The sequence below is a fragment of the Salmo salar genome, chromosome ssa14, assembly GCF_905237065.1.
Source record: "Salmo salar chromosome ssa14, Ssal_v3.1, whole genome shotgun sequence".
Taxonomy (NCBI): Eukaryota; Metazoa; Chordata; class Actinopteri; order Salmoniformes; family Salmonidae; genus Salmo; species Salmo salar.
In genome coordinates, this window is record NC_059455.1 from 17,111,385 (window position 1) to 17,133,327 (window position 21,943).

At 44.3% G+C, this 21,943-nt stretch overlaps 1 protein-coding gene across 1 annotated transcript in view; it reads left to right on the forward strand.

Moving 5' to 3' along the window:
* Nucleotides 1-21,943, forward strand: part of LOC106568853 (glypican-5) — a 202,349-nt gene that overhangs the window by 21,838 nt on the left and 158,568 nt on the right. The window contains exon 2 of the mRNA XM_045693658.1: nt 7,793-7,954. Coding sequence (XP_045549614.1) covers nt 7,793-7,954 — 162 coding nt within the window. The remainder of the gene's footprint in view (nt 1-7,792; nt 7,955-21,943) is intronic.

The following is a 21,943-nucleotide window of genomic DNA, read 5'->3' on the forward strand; positions in this document are numbered from 1 at the left end:
TTGCAACAAAGCATCCTTCACTCATGCTGCCAAACATACCCTCGTAAAACTGACTATCCTGCCAATCCTTGACTTCGGCGATGTCGTTTACAAAATAGCCTCCAACACTCTACTCAACAAATTGGATGCAGTCTATCACAGTGCCATCCGTTTTGTCACCAAAGCCCCACATACTACCCACCACTGCGACCTGTATGCTCTCGTTGGCTGGCCCTCGCTTCATATTCGTCACCAAACCCACTGGCTCCAGATCATCTATAAGTCTTTGCTAGGTAAAGTCCCGCCTTATCTCAGCTCACTGGTCACCATAGCAGCACCCACCCATAGCACGCGCTCCAGCAGGTATATTTCACTGGTCACCCCCAAAGCCAATTCCCCCTTTGGCCGCCTTTCCTTCCAGTTCTCTGCTGCCAATGACTGGAACGAATTGCAAAAATCACTGAAGCTGGAGACTCACATCTCCCTCACTAACATTAAGCACCAGCTGTCAGAGCAGCTCACAGATCACTGCACCTGTACATAGCCCATCTGTAAATAGCCCATCCAACTACCTCATCCCCATACTGTTATTTATTTTTTTGCTCCTTTGCACCCCAGTATCTCTACTTGCGTATTCTTCTTCTGCACATCTATCACTCCAGTGTTTAATTGCTAAATTGTAATTATTTCGCCACTATGGCCTATTTATTGCCTTACCTCCCTTATTTTACCTCATTTGCACACACTGTATATAGAATTTTTCTATTGTGTTATTGACTGTATGTTTGTTTATTCCATGTGTAACTCTGTGTTGTTGTATGTGTCGCACTGCTTTGCTTTATCTTGGCCAGGTCGCAGTTGTAAATGAGAACTTGTTCTCAGCTAGCCTACCTGGTAAATAAAGGTTAAATAAAAAAACACACACATATATATATATATATATATATATATAACTTTTTACCACATCAAAAAGGTTGCTAGCCAAAATGGTCTTGTGTTTAGGAGCTAGCCCCATTGAAATGTAACAATGTAACCTCTGTTCTTGTCATGGTAACAGTCTTGTGTGTTTGTATGCAAATGTACAGTATGTTCATATTAGTATACTTCCCCATTCTACTTACCTCTTTTGACCTGTTGCCAAGGAGGCCCTCGACATAAGATGACTGGAGGTTTTTCTGTGTTGTCTTACGCGATTTCTGTTAGCAGATGATTGACAATGGCTTATAATTGGTTGTCTTTTGTGCTTGTCTTTATTTTCTAAAAGGTTACAAGGTGGAGAAATGTGGCTGCAACAAAAAAGAGGATCTGAAGATAGTTAAGTCAAAGCTGAATGAAGGCTAGTCCTCAAAGGGATTAACAAAAAAGTGTAAATATGTAATTTAATATGTAATTAATTTAATAATAATAAAAATGTGAGTGAGAGAGACTGTCATTGCAATAATGGAGAGGTTAATAAATCAGATGGAGTGTTAAGAGCCCAACGAATGGCGTTAGGTCTCAGCTTTTATAGCCAAGTATTCTTATGCAACGATATAACACGTGATTATAGCTTACCATAGCCTATCACATCTCTCAAGCAGTTTGTAACTGTTGCTATGTGTGTGTGTCAAAAGAAGATTAGGGTTAGGACGAAGTGGCCTTAGCTGACTATAACGAGTGCGCTGAGAGTGGGGAAACAAGTTCAGGGAATGAGTGTTTCAATAAATAAATGAAACTAAATACAAAACAAGAAACACGAACAACGCACAGACATGACAGAAACAATGACGCCTGGGGAAGGAACCAAAGGGAGTGACAGATATAGGGAAGGTAATCAGTGAAGTGATGGAGTCCAGGCGAGTTTGATGACACGCAGGTGCGCGTAACGTTGGTGACGGGTGTGCGCCATAACGAGCAGCCTGGTGACCTAGAGGCCAGAGAGGGAGCACACGTGACAGTACCCCCTCCCCGACGCACGGCTCCAGACGCAGGATGCCGACCAAAATGACAATCCCGGGGATCAGGAGCGGATCGGTAACCTCTGCTGAGGCGCGGGAAACGTGTCAGTCCGGTTGAAATGTGGGAGCCTCGCGACCTAGAGTGCCGGAGAGAGCATATGTGACAGTTCCCCATCCCAGGGGCACGTTCGGCTCCAGCCGCAGGATGCCAACCAAAGAGACGATCTCGGGGGTCAGGGGCGGACCGGTCAATTCTGCTGATGCGCGGGAACCTGACAGACCGGCTGAGGCATGAGAGCCTGACGATCCGGTGAAGGCGTGAAAGCCCGACGAGCCAGCTGTAGCAGGGGAGCCTGGCGATCCGCCTGTAGCGGCTCCCAGACCCGACGTCATTCCCACCGAAACAAAAACTCCCTGATGCTTCCCTTAGGTGAGGCGTCACTCTGTAGCGATGTGCGCTGAGAGTAGGGTAGCAAGTTCAGGGAGTGAGTGTTTTAATACATAAATGCAAATAAATACAAAACAAGAAACCCAAATAACGCACAGACATGACACAGAAACAGAAACAATGACGCCTGGGGAAGGAACCAAAGGGAGTGACATATATAGGGAAGGTAATCAGGGAAGTGATGGAGTCTGGTGACGCGCAGGTGCGCATTATGATGGTGACAGGTGCGCGCCATAATGAGCAGCCTGGTGACCTAAAGTCCGGAGAGGGAGCACACGTGAAACTCACATTGTATTCAGCTAATAGTATGAGACCAAACCCAATTCTCAGTTCTCATTTTCTAAAGAACATCTTGTTCTTGTTTCTTCGATAATGGGAAGCTACATATGGATAAGATTGTAGCTTGTGACAGCTGGCCTAGACCTTTCACGTGACAACACCCCCACAGCAACAGCCACTTAGAACAACATTAAAGAGGTTGTTCTACACTTTTCCGATTTTTACAAGCTTAAAGAAGTTTAACGAGATTTTTCCCTCACAGTTTGTAGAAACGTATTATTTATTGTTTGATGATATAACTACAGTTAGAAACTTTAGGAATGAACATGTGCAATAGTCTAGTAGTGACACACTAGTGAAACAAGAAGATGTCAATAGTGATTTTGAAGAGGCAAACAGTAGGAAATATGTGGGTTTTCAATAGTAATTCAAAAGTGTTTATGTAGGAAATGAAAAGGATCAGGAGCAATTCAGTAGTGATCAGTAGTGACATAACACTACACACACAAATGGCAGTAGTAATTGAGTAACATGTTGGCATTATATAGTAATTCAATAGTGAACATGTAGGAATTGTGTCGGTATGTGTAGGTTTGAAGTAGTAGATAGCCAAAAGCTCAGTAGTTACACACTAGTCATTAAGGGAGACTTATGTAGTGCTTTGTTCACCAGTAGTGAAATGTCCCAATTTATCACTCATTACTACTTAAAAAACAACATAAATCACTACTGGTTAACTACACATCTCAGTAGCAATCAAGTAGCGAAACCAGTAGGTTTTGTGTAGATCTTGTGTAGTGGTGATGAGTAGTAATTCAGTAGTACTTTTTCATGAGGCCATGGTCAGTCAAACAGCTGTTTGGGCAGACAGTCAGAGTGCTGTAGATAGGCAAGGCCTGTGGCTGAAGCTAAACCCTCTAACTGTTTTAAAGCACCCTTTTCGCAAACCTCTCAGCCTCCACATCCAACAACCCAGTCCCCTATCCCCTATTGCCCCTCAACTCCTTTGACCCACATCCAACATTCCCTAGTGCCCTCTGACTCTGTCCTCAAACCCTTTAACCTCACATCCTCAATTCCACCAGTCCACTAAGCCTCAAGTGGCCCCTCTACTTGAGCCCCTCTGCCCCACCCCCCTCCTTCTCAATCCTCTAACCCACATCCAACTGCCCCCAGTGCCCCATAACCCTGCCCTCAACCTCTTTGCCCCCAAATCCAATAATCCACTAGACCTCTAGCGCCCCCACATCCAACAACCCAACAGTCTACCAAGCCCCAAGTGCCCCTTGGCCCCAACCCATCTGAACCACATCCAAGCCTGCCCGGCCCCATGGCCCTGGCCTCTGGCTCTGGACCCCTGCGCCAGTCACTGTGGGCACTGCCAGCTCGAATGCCTGGAAAAGCCTGACATTCCAGGCGCGATTCAGGGCCGTCCAAAAATGCAGGTATGCGGCAAAGCCCCTTTTGAGCCGTGTTTTCTTTAAACACTGTCCCGCCCAAGCACAGCAAATCAATACCGAGTAAATATCCTGCAGGTTCACTGGATGGGACGACTTCAAAAGGACGGCGCTTCCTGAGGTGGAAGAGTCTAGTAGAGAGAGAGGCAGCAATATGTAGAGGACTAAACTCCTGCATTAATGACCTGCTTTCCCACAAAGTTATTCCTGTTCTCTGAAAAACATATCCAAACAGCAGCATCAGGAAATCGCCGGCCTCCCCGCCAATACCCTATCCAAATCAAAACAACATTTCCACATAAAACTAAATGTCCACGCCTTATTGACTAGATGTGTATGGCAAACAAATTGTGCCTGGGATGTTTTTTAAGGAAGTCTGGCTGCCAACCAAGGGCGCTTTTCTACCATCAAGACTTTCTCCCGTTTTTTACCCACAGGGTACCCAAGGGCACTGAGACGTGGCGGAAGTAATTATGACCAACAAGTTGAGACTTCGTGAATGGAGCGGTGGCTTAATACGCCCAATTAGTCCGGAGGTATTTGTCACCTGAGGCCAATTAGGGAATTACAGGGATGAGTTGACATTCTGACTCGGTACTCTGAGCTGTGTGTGAATGTCTGGCCAGGCAGAACGAGCGGAGCGGCGCACACACTAATCGCTAATTTACCACCAGGACTTGTGGAGTTGGGCCTTGCCCCACCAACTCTTTTGGGTCTGTATCAAATTACATTAGTGCTAAGGGACTGTAGGTATGCCCTGCAAGAGACTAAAGCATTGTTGTATAAGGGGCAGGAGTTTTACCCTTAAAGGAACTTAAGCCACATCGAGACCATGAGCTACGATGGCTGTTACCATAAAAAAAATGTACCATGAATGCTTTTGTTGAAAGGAAAATATTTTGTTGAGAGGAAATGTATGATAGTAACTGACTATATCTTAGACTCAACATCCGAGAGATTGCAGTGTTTTTCAAGCTTTTGTTCGTACTACAGTATGTCTCAGATATTACGTTCACACAAAGGGAGGATTAGCAAAGGTCACTTCAATAGGCTGTAAATCACTTGTTATTGTTCAGTTCCCTTTGGCGTTGGACTCTTTGCGAATTGCAAGACCTGTCCAATATTAAAGGACTTGCAACAATCTGTTCGTTACTTCACCCCACAAAATGCTGGTTCTTCTCATCAGCGTTCAATAAAGTCCATAACAGCAATCTACCCACCGTATGGACAACATAGATAAGACCTTGGTTCTAATCAATGTTCTGGAATATTCCTGACACCGTTGACCTGTCCTGATAGCGGCGGTTGGTGGCTGTGGCTGCCAAAGTCTTTATGGGTATCTCTTTCTCCCCCGTCGCTAGACATGAAGGACTGGGAGGCCAAGCTGGATTCCACTGTGAGTCTGCGGCTTGGATATTAGTTTCATATTGGAGATAAACAGAGTGGTGAGCCAGCCAGGAGAGAAAGGGTCAGGGGCATAGAGAGAAGAGCATGGTGAAGGGTTCTGGGAAAGAGACAGAAGGAGAGATGAGGTCAGGAACAGTGTGTGAGAGGTCTGGGATAGAGGGTCAGCAACACATAAACAGGGCTTGGAGCCGAGAACAAGGGCCTGGAGACAGACGGAGACAACAGATAAAGGCAGAGGGGCAGTCTGAGACAGAGAACAGGAGGAAAAAAAGAACCAGACATAAGAAGGAAGGGTGTTCTGGGACAGAGAAAAGGAGGGAGACAGTCAGACAGATAGAGGGAGAGACGTGTGGAGGTCAGTCCAGTCGTGACCCCATTCCTAGGTGATTGGAAAAGATGGGGGCTCAGTGGACTCTCTCTCCCTCTGGGTAATTAAGTGACAGCCATGTGGTGCTAGGGGCATGTCAAACAAATGAACGAGAGAGGGAATGAGACAAGTGAGGGGGAAGCTCTAGGCCTGGCGTATAGGCCCACACCACCTGCCCCCCACTCACCTCGCCTCTCCAACCAACCCCCAAAATGAGTTATCGTATCAGGGCACAGCCTTATGAGCACCCGGCTGGAGGGGACGAGGGTGGTGGGGGACAGCAAGGGGGACGAGGGGGGGGTGGGGGGACAGCAAGGGGGACGAGGGGGGGGGTGGGGGGGCAGCGAAGAGGGGAACAGCAGAGGGGGATAGTTTTAATATTACACGTTCTGCTAACTGTGGCCAGCCTCGGTGATGTCATGGCCGTGTTTATATATGGAACTGACACTTTGAGAGTGGTAGAGGAGGGTGTCAGGCAGTGTGTCACGACAGGGTGGACTGACTAATGTGGGAACTGTGTTGATGTCATGGTGCCTGATTGAGCCTCACTCAGGTTCATATTAGATCGTATTAGATGACTCTTTATGTGGTTTATTATGGGCCAAGATATTATGGCTAGTGCGAGTCCAGTTTATAGAGTGATGTAGAAGTCCTATCGTGACTCACATCGTGTGTGTGTGTGTGTGTGTGTGTGTGTGTGTGTGTGTGTGTGTGTGTGTGTGTGTGTGTGTGTGTGTGTGTGTGTGCTTGCAGAGGCTATATGATCTAAGACATTCACCAGTACTATTTATACTCCAAGCAGAGCTTGTGTTTTTAGTGGTAAGCTAAGCATGTATGAAATTCTACATAATGTAATATACTTTCTCTCGTTCTCTCTCCTCTTTTTCTATGCTCAGGTTATTTCTCCAAATGTTGTTAGGTTACAGCATTCTGAAATTGATTAAATAATTTCCTCCCGTCATCAATACGTCATAATGACAAAGCGAAACAGGTTTTTAGAACTTTTTGCAAATGTATTAAAAATAAAAAACAGAAATACCTTATTTGCATCAGTATTCAGACCCTTTGCTATGAGACTCAGAATTGAGCTCAGTTGCATCCCGTTTCCATGGTCACTCTGACAAGATGGTAGAACCTTCCAGAAGGACAACTATCTCTGCAGAACTCCACCAATCAGGCCTTTATGGTAGAGTGGCTATGAGCAAGCCACTCCTCAGTAAAAGGCACATGACAGCTGCTTGGAGTTTGCCAAAAGGCACCTGAAGGACTCTCAGACCATGACAAACAAGATTCTCTGTTCTGATGAAACCAAGATTGAACTCTTTGGCCTGCGTCAGGTCTGGAGGAAACCTGGCACTGTCCCTACGTTGAAGCATGGTGGTGGCAGCACCATGCTGTGGGGATGTTTTTCAGTGGCAGAGACTGGGAGACTAGTCAGGATCGAGGGAAAGATGAACGGAGCAAAGTACAGAGAGATCCTTGATGAAAACCTGCTACAGAGCGCTCAGGACCTCAGACTGGGGCAAAGTTTCACCTTCCAATAGGACAACAGCACTAAGCATACAGCCAAAACAACGTAGGAGTGGCTTTGAGACAAATGCTCACCCTGAAGTGTTCTGGCTACATGATGAACAAAGGCTAGAATTATTTTTCAGAAAGGATTTCGATATTGCTCAATTTCCTTTTTTAACGCCTGGGGGAGAAGGATACGTGTATTGTTTTGTATTGTAATGTGACAAGGTAATCGATAGCTGTACTTTGTTATGATTTGTTAAATGTCATTTTGTTTTGTATTTTGTGCACACGAAATAGCATCTTATAAGCCCATAAGGGCTATGCAGTGTATGACACAGAAATAAAATCAATCAAATATAGACCTAACCCTGTACTCTCTCTCCCTCTCCCTCTGTCCCATCAGATGTGGACTTGTTGGTGTGTAAGCACCAGGGCCCGTCCTGCTGCACCCGCAAGATGGAGGAGAGCTACCAGGCGGCGGTGAGACGAGAGACTCTCCAGAGCGTCCGCTCCTACAGCTTCGAGCTGAAGTACCTCATCTCCGGCCATGCCACCGCCTTCCAGGGTAAGGAGAGGGGAAAAGTGGGATGGGATGGGAAGGCCTTTTAGGGAATGGAGTGATAGTGGGACAGGTAAGGGATTTTAACCAGGTTAGAGATAGAGGAACTCTTTCCGTTTGTAAACCAATTTGGCAAAAACGTCACTGTCCTAAACCACAAGAAAGGAAATGGAACAGAGGAAGCTACTTTATTGTACTTGGATGAGGCCTGTAAACGCATAACTTTGCTGACATACAGTTGAACTTGTATATATTTTCCACTAGCATAAACAGTTGAAAACCAAACAGTTTTATTTGTTTTAATAGTTATTTGTAAAAAAGATATATATTTGTTGAGGAATTCATTAAAATGTTTTTATTCCAATCCTCTTGGGCCACTGTTGCAGCTGTAGTTCCTGACTCTTGCTCTGGCTAGTTTTTGATTGGTCAAGAGGGCACAGCTATCTTCTTTTCCCCCTCAGTGGTTTTGGGAGAAGCTGAGTTGTGGAGAGGTAGACTAGGGAGGGTAGAGAGTGGAATGGGTGGTGGGTAGGTAATGTTGGCAGTTAGCTGTATTGTGGAGAGGCAGTGGGAGCATGGAGACTAGGGAGGGTATAGCAGAGGTAGACGTTAACGCAGGATTCAGCTTTTTTCACGCAGAAAAGGAAAGATAAAATGCAGAAAAAAATATCTTGCTGCGTTTTCTAAACGCAGATCTAAAATGCTTATTTTTGTAAATTCTGCTCGGCTTCAGTTAAGGTTCGCTCCAAATCATGAATGTAAAAGGTCAAATTATGTGCTTCAGTTGCACTTCTCCACTTGGATTAAATATCTTTGGCCTTGTCATTGGATCACCCGACAGCACTCTGACTGATCTGTGAAAGCTACTTTTCTCCGGTACTTTTCTCCTGTGTAGTTTTTTTCTCCTGTGTAGTTAAAATGCAAGATTAACTTCAAGCAAAACATTAGGGAATGTAGCTGGCTACCCCTTTTTCTCCCAAATTTCGTGATATCCAATTGGTAGTTACAGTCTTGTCCCATCGCTGCAACTCCCATACAGACTCGGGAGAGGCGAAGGTTGAGAGCCAAGCGTCCTCCAAAACATGACCCTGCCAAGCAGCACTGCTTCTTGACATACTGCTCGCTTAACCCCGAAGCCAGCCGCAACAACGTGTCGGAGGAAACACCATACAGCTGGCGTCCAAAGTCAGCTTGCAGGCATCTGGCCTGCCACAAGGAGTCGCTAGAGCGCGATGGGACAAGGTCATCCCGGCCGGCCAAACCCTCCCATAGCCTGGACGACGCTGGGCCAATTGTGCGCCGCCTCATGGGTCTCCCGGTCACGGCCGGCTGTGACACAGCCTGGGATCAATCCCGGGTCTGTAGTGACGTCTCAAGCGCCTTAGACCACTCGAGAGGCCCTAAACATGAGAAATATGATGCCCATGCATAATTTTTTTTTTTCACCATAAGCTAATTTACTTAGCTATGTGTGACTGCTAGCCAAATAGCATTGCACTTCTGTTGTCATCTGATGAGAACTATTTTCTGGCAAATGTGTTGGTTGCACTAATGTATTTTGTGTTAAGTAAAACTATAGTATCACTCCCCTTATCATTCTATTGAAGTAAAACACCACGGTTGACCTTCAATCTAAAATGCAGGTAAAATGGTTTATAAGACAGGTTTTTTATGGTCTGCGGTTTGAATGCAGATTTCTGAAATTTATGTGACCTCTGGTACCCTCTGACCCTCTGGTACCCTCTGACCCTCTGACCCTCTGGGCCTCTGAGCCTCTGGGCTGCAGTAGTTTATGAGCGGAAGTCTGTCCACTGTGCCACTTTCTGCCTGCTTGGCTTTCTCTGAGGGCAGCAGTAGATGGATGGATGGTTGGCAGGTCTGCCTGAGGGGCTAGTTCGGCTGCCAGAGGGGCTTTTACTGGGCCAAGCAGGGCCAGCTCCGGTCCAGCCCCCCCAGCCTTGTCCTCTCCGATTGGGGTGACTGGTAATTGCAATGTCATTTGAAATTTCCTAAACGGACAGATTTTTCTCTGTAAACCTCCAGTGCTATCCCACAAAGTCTACTGGCGAGCGGTTCTGAATGTTTTTGGTTCTGCAGGAATTTGTGTACCATGCAATTTGTTTTATAAGACAATGTACTGTGTGCATAGGCATTATGCTGGCCAGTTTTGTTTTATATGATTGTTGTTCGGATACTAGTGGTTTGTTGGACTCCTTCATGGAAATATGCGTGCATGATATATGCAAGTACGTGAGAGTGGGTCAAGTTGAGCCAAAGGGTTAGTTGAGCCACCTCTTGTTTCTAGGAAACCATACACAAAATGTATCATGTGACTAAATATTTAGGAAGAGTTCATCATTTCATGGAGTCTGATGGAAGAAATCACATGGAAAACGTGGTAAGCAAGTTAGGTCCTAAAAACAGACTTTCCTCAAATCAAATGAATGAATTGTTATAGGTTTCATGATGCTTGTATCTAAACCAAAGTATACTTTTTATACATAATTTAGCGTCTCTATAAGCTTCAATATGAGGTCCTAAACCTAGCATGAAAGGGCATCCTTGTAGCTGTGTGGGCTAATATAGTAAAAATGTTTGCCTTGGGGTAAGTTGAACCAATGGCATAATATGCCTGGTATTTTTGCAATATGTCATGCATAGGAACTTAAGATAGTCTAGTAAAACAAGTAGGAGTCTAGCCACCCTTGAGGTTCTTGAAAGAGCAGCCAAGGAAGTGAGAGAAGGGAAGCAGCAGCAAGGGAGGAAAGAATAGACTGAAGGACACTGAAGAGGTACATTGACAATAAAGACAATGAACATGTACCTGTGTGAAAGAGAGGCTATGACAGAGTAGCAGAGGACATGGAGTCTGAGCTTGATAAAGAGAGGCTATGACAGAGTAGCAGAGGACATGGAGTCTGAGCTTGATAAACATGTCAAGAATATCGTGGAGCAGTTTCATTGGCTTAGTAGCCTCAAAAGCAGATAACTTGCCTATGGGTTGGCACATCAAAACAACATTCCTGTCCCAGACAACTGCTCAAGAAGGGCAAGTGATATCAAACAGAGATATCTGTATCTGAATGTAGGCATACATTTAAGATATACAGTGAGATGATCAAGTGAAGACATAATAAAGGTCTCAGTACAATATTCTAGCAGGTGGATTCATTTGTCGTTATGAACATAACTTCCTGCTTACCTCATGTCTGGAGCCTTCTGAAGCAAGGTCAGGCGCTCAACATGTCTCGACAGAAATAGATTTAATCAACTATGGAACAACAATAGAAGCCATGGTGATGTTGGTGATGATGATGTCAGTTGCCTCGGTTCTAAGCTCAACTTGTTCCGTTGGCGTGCTGTGTGGAGATTTGGCGTGTGTTGCTGTGGAGAAAGTCAAGTAGGGGAGCGACGTCTCGCGAGGTGTTTTAAATATCCTAGGAAGTCACTGTTATGACATGACGGTGGAGCGGAGACGTGCTTGCGATGGTGACATCGGTCCCTTTCTCATTGGTTTGTGCGTATGCGTGTGTGTGTGTTTCAGACTGATTTGAAGATACTTGTGTATCTATGACCCTACTGTATCAGAATAATAGACTAGAACACGTTCACCACCTCTCTCATCATCTCACCCAGTTTCAGATCTCGATGGCGTCCTACCCCCACACACACACACTCACACAAATACTCCCTCAGTGCCAGAGCCTCTCCCCAGCCTGCTGCTTCAGCCTCTCCCCAGCCTGCTGCCTCAGCGGGGTTTCCTGCTCTGCTGGAGTGTTTATTTGATCATCACACTCCTCCAGGCCTCCAGGGTGTGGCCTCTGTTTATGTTCCCTTGCTTCTGCTCACTCACAGGCCAAACACCGAGGGAGATGGCTTTTGGTTGGATTTGGATCTCTCTCTCTCTCTCTCTCTCTCTCTCTCTCTCCACACACTGACTAACGATCGAGACTCAGCAAAGATTTGACAGGCCCACCCGTAGGCAGATGTGAGTGTGTGTTTTGTTTGGCGGTTGTGTGTTTTGTTAGCCCAAACAGCCTACTGTGTCATGTCATGTACAGGTGGGGACATGTCACGAGTGTGACCCCATTAAAAAAACGAATGCAGGGTCCCATCCCGTTGACACAGAGCGGAACAAAACCGTTTCACGTCTTTTTCTCCTGTTTATGGCTAGTGAACAGAACGCGCTCCTCCTGGCCTCCTCCCTTTACGTTTAACCCCGGATAGCTGAACCTCTCTCTGCCAGGCCAGTCTGAATGTTCTGGTCACATGAGGAGGACTGACCAGGCCAACTTAACCACCTAGTGACATTTTTTTAACCCTGTAGTAGAGCTGGGACTATAAAGCGAAAATGATCAACGACCATTGCGATCAGTTATTGCCGGCATTTTGCTGATATGGTTTAACACGATACGTACCCCATACTAGAGAAATGTGAAGTTTCAAATAAAATAAGGTTGATAATATGGGGGATTGTTTCATGGGCAATTGTTGGCTACAACCATCAGCCTAGTTGTAGTAGTTTAAAGGATAATTGTGTGGTGCACATTAATGTTAGAAATGTATCGTTCTATTTATCATTAATCGCATCAATTGAAGCAGTTTAGCGAAGCATGGATTTTTGTCCATATCACCCTGCTCTACCCTGTAGTCTTTCCCTTGCTTCTGGACACCACTGAGTTTATTCTCCCTTCTGACATCATCTGTCCTTTTAACATCAGACAGACAGGTCACCTGAATCCCACAGAGACAGGTCAAACTAACTAGGGGTCAGAGGTCAGGAGGCTAGGGGTCAGGTACTTACACACACACACACATATAGACAGGTCACACTAAGACCGGGGGGGTCAGGAGCGGTCAGGATCCGTACATAATATGCTAATTGATAGTGAGTGTTGGGACTAGAGGGAATGGGGTTTAGCCCCAGTCTAGTCTAAGTCTGAGCCGGACCAGATTAGACCCAAAGGGGCTTTGGTAGACAAGAGGACCAGCCTGACTGTTAAAGTGCTCCAGCCAATCAGATCTGGACTAATCTCAAGCCTTTTATTGGCTGAGCTAGGAAGGAGCAGATGGACCAGACACTTATAGAACAGGCCTCTGTGTGATATCTGTGAGAGTGTGTGCTGGTTCCAAGAGGGTCAAGGAGTTTCAGCCACCATGTCAGACAGAGGGGGAAATCCACTCTGAGTCCATCAGTGATTACTGTCCAATCACCTCTTCTTACTCTGCTTGTTTACTTGTTTACCATTAACTCTGGTAGGTTTGGCTAGACACTGCTGGACTGTGCTTCTAGGACTATACTACAGGAGTGTGTGTGTGTGTGTGTGTGTATGTGTGTGTGTGTGTGTGTGTGTGTGTGTGTCTGTGTGTGTGTGTGTGTGTGTGTGTGTGTGTGTGTGTGTGTGTGTGTGTGTGTGTATGAGCGACTGTGTGTGTGTGACGATTGAGTGTGAATGATCAGATTACCCTAACCCAGGCCTTAACCTTATCCATGAGGTTGATGAAACATAGCTTACCCTATATCAGTGGCCAGGGGCATGGGGACTGGACACTCAGCTAAATGCCAAAACTGCGTCCCAAATAGCACCCTATTCCTATATCGTGCACTACTTTTGACGAGAGCTCTATAGGCACTAGTCAAAAATAGTGCACCCATGTCAACGTATGAGTCCTGGAGTTGAAGAGGTGTTGTTTACACACTCCGCCATCACCATGGATACACACTAACACACAGGTGAAGTTTATTGGTTCCGTACACAGATTTGCAGATGTTATCGCAAGTGCAGCGAAATGCTTGTGTTTCTAGCTCCAACAGTGCAGTAATACCTAGGAATAAAAAATTATTAAAAAATACACACACAATCCCTGTATAATCCGTGATTTTCTGGTGTCCCTGCTACATATGTCTCGTGTCTGAGTTGTTGAAATGCGAGCTACAGTAAATGCTGCCTCAGGATATGCCGTTTCCAATTTGTACATCGCCCAGAGTAGTTCCTTGAGAGACTTTGCGATGTCGACTTGGACGGGAATATACACGGTATTGTTGATGACTGAAGAAAATTCTTTGCCGGAGGTAATGCGGTCGGCATTTGATGGTGAGATATTGCAGATCGGGAGAACAAAAGGACTTGAGTTTCTGTACATTACCACAGTCACACAATGATCACTAGCCAAAGTGTATTGGCAGCAGACCAGCTTTTAATGCCATGACATGTTCAGGTGCTGATCGATATGTCTATTTATTCAAGCTATTAATGTGTGCATGCATATTTAGTATTTTATTTAAAAAAATTGTATTTAACTTGGCAAGTCAGTTAAGAACAACTTCTTATTTACAATGACAGTCTAGGAACAGTGGGTTAACTTCCTTTTGCAGGGGCAGAACAACAGATTTTTACCTTGTCAGCTCGGGGATTTGATCTAGCAACCTTTCGGTTACTAGTCCAACGCTCTAACCGCTAGGCTACCAGATCCCCATTAGCGGTTGCCAAGGCAGCAACTACTCTTCCTGGGGTCCAAACGTTCTGCATTATTTACATTGCTCAATTATTACATTACAATATTACAATACTACATTACATGACTAAGAATAATGTGTGGATGTGTGCAGATAATGTGTTTTAGTGCGTGTGTTTGTTTTTTGTTGTCTTTGTGGGGACCAGAATTAGGATTAGGGGTTTGGGATTAGCATTGAGGTTAGGGTTATGTTAAGGGTTATTGTTAGGGTTTAGGGAAAATAGTATTTTTGAATGGGAATCAATTGTTTGGTCCCCACAAGGATAGTAAAACAAACGTGTGTGTGTGTGGGTGTGTGTCTCTTCACAGTAGGTGTTGTGCCGTGAGGTGTTGTTTTATCCTGGGCGGTTTTTCAATCAGATTTTCCAGCTTGCTTGAGTTACCTGAGATGGAATAGTTGAATGTAGCCATGGCTCTATGTAGTAGTGTGTCTCCCATAGTCTGTTCTGGACTTGGGGACTGTGAAGAGACCTCTGGGGGCATGTCTTGTGGGGGTATGTATGAGTGTCTGAGCTGTGTGTTAACGATTGAACGTGCTGTTCGGTACTATTAACACGTCAGTACCTCTCACAAAGACCAGTAGCGATGCAGTCAATTTCTCCTCTACTTTGATCCAGGAGAGATTGATGTGCATGTTGTTGATATTGGCGCCAGAAAATGTAGCCAAACTTTAATGAGACTTTTAATTTCATAAATATAGTCTGACCCCAGTCATGTTTGACAAATATAATGAAAGATAGTTAACGTTAATGTCTAAAGACTTGATTCTGTCGACATAGTTGAGGCACGGTTCATCCGGATCAAATGGTCACAAGACCAGAGCATGAAGGACAGTGCCTGTTTTTCACCGCACATTACCCACCTTGAGTCAGCATTTTGAAACTATTTAACCATAAATGTAATTATTTAAAACCTGGAAGTTTTATGTCATTTTATGAAGCACTTCTTACTTTGTTTCAAAGTAGCCTAGTCAAAATAAGACCATAGAAATGTTAAGAGAAATATTTTATAAACACTTAATATGCCATTGAAACCAGCATTTCTTTTTTCATGTTCTATTGGTTTTCAAATCAACGTTCTTTTATTGTCCAGCAGCCAAAGGCATAATCCTAGTCATATTAGTAGGCCTAACCCATGCTAGTTGATGCTTGTTTATATCCCCTCTCTTTCTTCATTTCTAACTGCCTGTGTGTGCAGTGGCCTTTTTGAGAAATGTGTTTTCCCGCTAATTGCCTTTTGAAACGTTTTCACGTAGCCCACAGCCATGTGCGCATTGTTGAGCTTATAATAGGAAGAAATACAACCTAATCAACATTTAAGCTAAATGGTCTGATCTTTTGCATCAGCCTCATTGATAAAATTTTTTTTATTGTGCAGTGGTTGTATGAATTTTGAATGTCGTCCTACAACTGTCCTAGAGTCTGTTTTGAACTGTAGACATATTTCTGGTTGGCCCAGGGACGATGGGACACCCTTAATTTCGGGCCCTGGAGGGAATTGTTTTATAAAGATAAAAAGTATTTGGTTGGAGCCTAACTGTATTATTGCAATATTTTATAGGCTACCATCCTCCAGGAGAGCCTTAAAAGGGCAGTGTTGTATTTTGAGACAGGCTTGAATATGTAAAGAAGCCAATTGGCAGAGGGTAGGCTCCATTTTTGTCTGATTGACTCTGGTAAAAGATAGTAATACATTTTATTTTGTGAAGTGGTTCCTTGCACTAATACATTTATTTTTTATTTTTGGACAAGTTAAAAGTCTGTCCTACTTGTTCAAAGGACAAGAGAAAAAAAAGCCCTGTAAGGGTTGCAGTGACTTCACTTCCTGTGTTAGCTGCCGTGTATAATGTTGTCATCTGTGTACATAGACACAGGCTTTACTCAATCCGTTACTCCCCAATGACTCAAAATAATGATTTTTTTTACTCCCTTTTTTCGATCTTGTCTCATCGCTGCAACTCCCCCAAGGCTTGGGAGGAGAAGGTCGACTCATGCATTCTCCGAAACATGACCCGCCAAACTTTGCTTCTTAACACCCGCCCGCTTAACCCAGTAGCCAGCCACACCAGTGTGTCAGAGGAAACACCTTTCAACTGACGACCGTCAGCCTGCAGGCGCCCGGCCTGCCACAAGGAGTCGCTAGAGTGTGATGAGCCAAGTAAAGCCCCCCTGGCCAAACACTCCCCTAACCCCGACGACGCTGGGCCAATTGTGCACCGCCCTATGAGTCTCCAGATCACGGCCGGTTGTGATACAGCCTGGGATCTAACCCAGGTCTGTAGTGACGCCTATAGCACTGCGATACAGACCGATGCACCACTCGGGAGGCCCATAACCAAATACTTTAATCTTTATAAAATTATTCCCTCATTCAATAAATCAGGGATCAAATTGATAAGGTAGGCTCCTTCAAAGCAAGATATCTAACTAGACATGTTTATATATAAGGCAAACATATTCATGTTTCAAGGGAGATTATTATTTGTCAATTAAGCTATTCTTAGAATATATTATATGGCTACTGTTTAACCCTTGGCCTACAATTTCCACGGAAATCTAATGAACATAATAAATGTTTTTTTGCATGGGCTGTGTCTCAACCCAAGGCATCTGCTGATATCGCCCCTCCGCATCTGCGGTGAAAGGTGACAGAGCTAGAGCGGTGTTTGTCAGACCATGAGCCATCCCGAAAATCTGTCTTCTCGCGAAAACGTCTGTAGCGTCCTACATACTATGACCACTCTATTGAAAGATGGGACGCCCACAAGCCTGAAGTCGGTACAGCCTCTTCTGCCAACTTCTGTCTGTAGCATCCCAACGGTTTGGGCTACAGACTAATATGACCCCTCTGTGGAAAGCTGAGACTCTCACGAACACAACGTTTTGCTCTAGGACGCCCACAATACTCACAAGACTCATCTGAAGGTCCCCGGTACCAGTTGAAAAAAAAATATGGAAGTCAGTCGCGGTCGGTGCCATTTAAGATGAGGGAGGCCGTTTTTTTTTTTTTTATGAGCATGGCCCTATTTCTATTACAGCGTATTGGATGACTGTCATTCATATTCCATTCACCCAGTTCATTGTAACAGCGACAGCTTTAGGCTACCAAATGATACTTGAATTTTCCCTATACCCATCATGAGGTTGCTACATACAACCTAGCCTATGAATTAAAGTTTACAACGTAGGTGCACACAGGTCGAGAGAAAATGTTCTTTACAGACAGTGACGCATGGACAGACAGTGAGACAATCAATACTCCCTTGCACACTATTGTCTTCATCTAGCTGATCTAGGTTGTAATCATAAACCAACAGTTGTAAAAACGAGTTTCTGTTTGACTATTCAGGTATGTTTATCCCTGTTTTGTTCCGTTTGCTTTCGTTTAAGAAATGTTTTTTCAACAGGATTGGCGAAATGAATACACCTCTGATCACGCGTAAACACAGTTCACTTTCATAGCAGCCGAGTTGTTTTCTTTCTCACATCTATGTGCTCTCCTCCTCGCACCTTTCCTCTTCGCTTCTGGACTTCAATACACAACACATCAGCAGTGTGTGACAAGGCAAAAAACCTTTCCAAGCCAAACCAGATCATAAATCGCTACAGCCAGCTTACATCGTTGTCACCATATTAGCTAAAGTAACATCCTAGTCAACATAGCTAATAGAACTAATGCGTTAGTAAACTCGCTAAAATCATGCAGTAACGTTACAGTGTACAGCCAGTAAGCAGTTTAGCACTTACACCGGCCCCGGTGGCAATAAATTAGTAAAACCAAAAGCTTACCTTGACTTGACTTGGAAGAGTTCCAGTGTTGTGTTGGATAGTCAGAGACAGCTAGCTAACAAAGTATCCCTCTGTTTTGAGCAGGGTGTTTGCGTAGGATAAAGGATAAACTATCTAAGTAAGTGAAACTGAGAAAAAAATCTCTCTTACTTCTCCTTCATTTTGGAAGAAATTAATTTGTTCAAAACTGTTCAACTATTGTCTTTCTCTCTCACTGAGTCAACTACTCACCACATTTTATGCACTGCACTGCAGTGCTAGCTAGCTGTAGCTTATGCTTTCACTACTAGATTCATTCGCTGATCCTTTGATTGGGTAGACAACATGTCAGTTCATGCTGCAAGAGCTCTGATAAGTTGGGGTACGTCCTCTTGAAGTTGTCATAATTACTGTGTAAGTCTATGGAAGGGGGTGAGAACCAAGAGACTTCTAGGTTTTGTATTGAAGTCAATGTACGCAGAGAAGGACGGAAGCTAGCTGTCCTCCGGCTACACCATCCTACAGAGTGCTGTTGAGGCTACTGTAGACCATCATTGCAAAACAGTGTGTTTTAATAAATTATTTGATCACGTGAATATATTTAGTATAGTTTTATCTAAAAAGTATAACTTTTAAAATGTTTTACAATTTACATTTTTATGAAATTCACTGAGGAGGATGGTCCTCTCCTTCCTCCTCTGAGGGGCCTCCACTGATGGAAGTACAGTTGAAGTCGGAATTTTACGTACACCTTAGCCAAATACATTTAAACTCAGTTTTTCACAATTCCTGACATTTAATCCTAGTAACAGTTCCCTATATTAGGTTAGTTAGGATCACCACTTTATTTTAAGAATGTGAAATGTCAGAATAATAGTAGAGAGAATGATTTATTTCAGCTTTTATTTCTTTCATCACATTCCCAGTGGGTCGTACACTCAATTAGTATTTGGTAGCGTTGCCTTTAAATTGTTTAACTTGGGTCATACATACCTTTAACTTCCTGACTGATGTCTTGAGATGTTGCTTCAATATATCCACATAATTTTCCCCCCTCATGATGCCATCTATTTTGTGAAGTGCACCAGTCCCTCCTGCAGCAAAGCACCCCCACAACATGATGCTGCCACCCCCGTGCTTCACGGTTGGGATGGTGTTCTTTGGCACTGAGGCACTGAGTTTGAAGGTAGGTCTTGAAATACATCCACAGGTACACAAATGATAAACTTGGATTAGCTGACACAATGTGCCGTTGGAACACAGGAGTGATTGTTGCTGATAATGGACCTCTGTACGCCTGTGTAGACATTCCAGTAAAAATCTGCCGTTTCCAGCTCCAATAGTCATTTACAACATTAACAATGTCAACACTGTATTTCTGATCAATTTGATGTTATTTTAATGGACAAAAAATTAGCTTTTCTTTCAAAAACAAGGACATTTCTAAGTGACCCCAAACTTTTGAATGGTAGTGTATTTTTTTGATACCTTAAGGGGTCTTACATTTCAAAATCAAATAGCTAAATGAGAGACAGGCAGACAGGCAGAGTCAAAATCTCTCCCCATCCAAAGCTCTCCTCAGTCTCTGTTTACACACATTTCTCCATCCACTATTAAGCCCAGGGGAAATTCCATTAGTATTATGGTGTGTGTGTTTTTGTGTGTGTGTGCGCGCAAGTGTGTGTGTGTGTGTGTGTGTGTGTGTGTGTGTGTGTGTTTCTGTATTTCCCGATGGGCCAATTATGATCTGCCCAGGTGGCATAGAAACAAACACATCTTTTATGAGTTGGAGATGATAACAAATGATAATATAATGATGGTGAACATGTGTGTGTGTGTGTGTATATATATGAGGTTGTGAATCATCATAGGCTCTGTGTTTTGTCTTGTCTGCTGTTTTTGTATTTCTGAGCCATTTTTTTTTTTTTTTTTTTTTTTTTTTTACATAAACAGTGTTATCTTGATGGCAATCTCTCTGTCTCTTACCTTTCCTTCCCTCTGATGTCGCTCTCACGCTCTCTCTCCCTCTCTTTCTCCCTCTCTCCCCTTAGTTCTCTCTCTGGATGTTTTGAGGGGTCATAGTTATGGAGCAAGAGGACATTGAGGTCGATATGAGGACATTATTACTCGTCTACACCATGTCATGTTCAAATAGGGATGATTTCTGGCTCCGACCCGTCATGTCCCATTCCACCATAATGGAGGGTGTGTGAGTGTGAGTGTGTGTAGGTGGGTGTGGTTTGGGAGCAGAAATCCTCACAAGGATAGTAAAACAAGGAATATTCGGGCTAGTGGGGGCATTTCACCGGCTTAGGGTTAGGGTTTAGGCTTAGGGTTTAGGTTAAGGGTTAGGGTTTAGGCTTAGGGTTTAGGTTAAGGGTTAGGGTTGGAATTAAGGCCAGCCACCACAGGCTGAAGAAGGGAAGACTCAGTCCCCCTAGAGAACAGAGGGATGAGGGAAAGAACAAAGAGAGTGAGAGAGGAGGATAGAGGGAAAGCTAAAAGCTTCTCCCCATCATACAATTTCACTAAAGCCCTTCACAATTACCTCTCCTTTTCATTCCCCTCTCACCTCACTGAGAACGTGTGAAAACTCAGCAATATGGGAGATAGAGGGAGAGTGCCTGCCTATACGGGGTGAGTTAGGGAGTGAGAGCGATGGGGAGGAGGGAGGGAAGGTAAGGTGTGTGTGTGTGTGTGTGTGTGTGTGTGTGTGTGTGTGTGTGTGTGTGTGTGTGTGTGTGTGTGTGCACGCCCATCTCATGTTATTATTTCCCAGAGTGTTTGCACAACCGACTAAGTCTGGCTAACAACTAAAGGCGTCTGCGTGCTTCCCAGCCAAAACAGTTCAGAAGAGTTCATGCATATATTATGACTACATTTTGTGACGTTTCTGTGAGTTTTAGACTTCGGTGGGTTTTGCCGGGCTGTTCCGGACACACATTTCTTCCCGAGAGGCAAACTGAAGTTCAGAGCCGAAGTCTACGCCTCTTCGTCAGTGGTTGGTCAACAGTAGGGATTTCTAGTCATTCAACGAGAAAGGACTCGTTTTCATGCACATTCTTTTCATCGAGAAATACGGCACCAAACATCTTAGTTCGATGTAAAATTGCGTGAATAAGATCTCCTTGTCAAAAACGTAAAAATGAATGACCGATTTCTTGAGTTATTTTTGATTCATTTAAATCATTTGGAGGAGGCACATTCTGTCTACGGCGTCTCAAAATGGACAAATGCTACAATTGCCACTTTTTTTCTCGTTTCTATAGCGAAGGTCTTTTAAGGTAGCATGTGAGCGCATGCGTTCAGTTTAGCGAGCCGAGTTCAGCTAGACGCCAGCCGAACTGAAGCGTGCTGACGCCTTTGCTCACTAAGTCCTCCTGACTTCAGTGTCTGGATTGGCTCTTTGATGTTGTCGGCACAATGCCTCGATTAATGAAGGGGGCTGTGCTTTTACTGGTTGGCTCGCCTTTCTCACACAAACACCCCCACACACAGCTACACACAGCCCCCGAGCCACACCCCCTTCAACTTCTTATCCAAACATTTGAGAGAACCAATCAAATCCATTGCACAATTTCTGAGCGAATAATGCATTAGCAAACGGCCTCTTTTCCGGACCAGTGTGGTCTCGGTTCTCCCTGCCCTGTGAGCCACATGGGTCGTGTCAGCCAGGCTGGGGGCATTGTAAGTTACTGTTACTGAGTTCAGT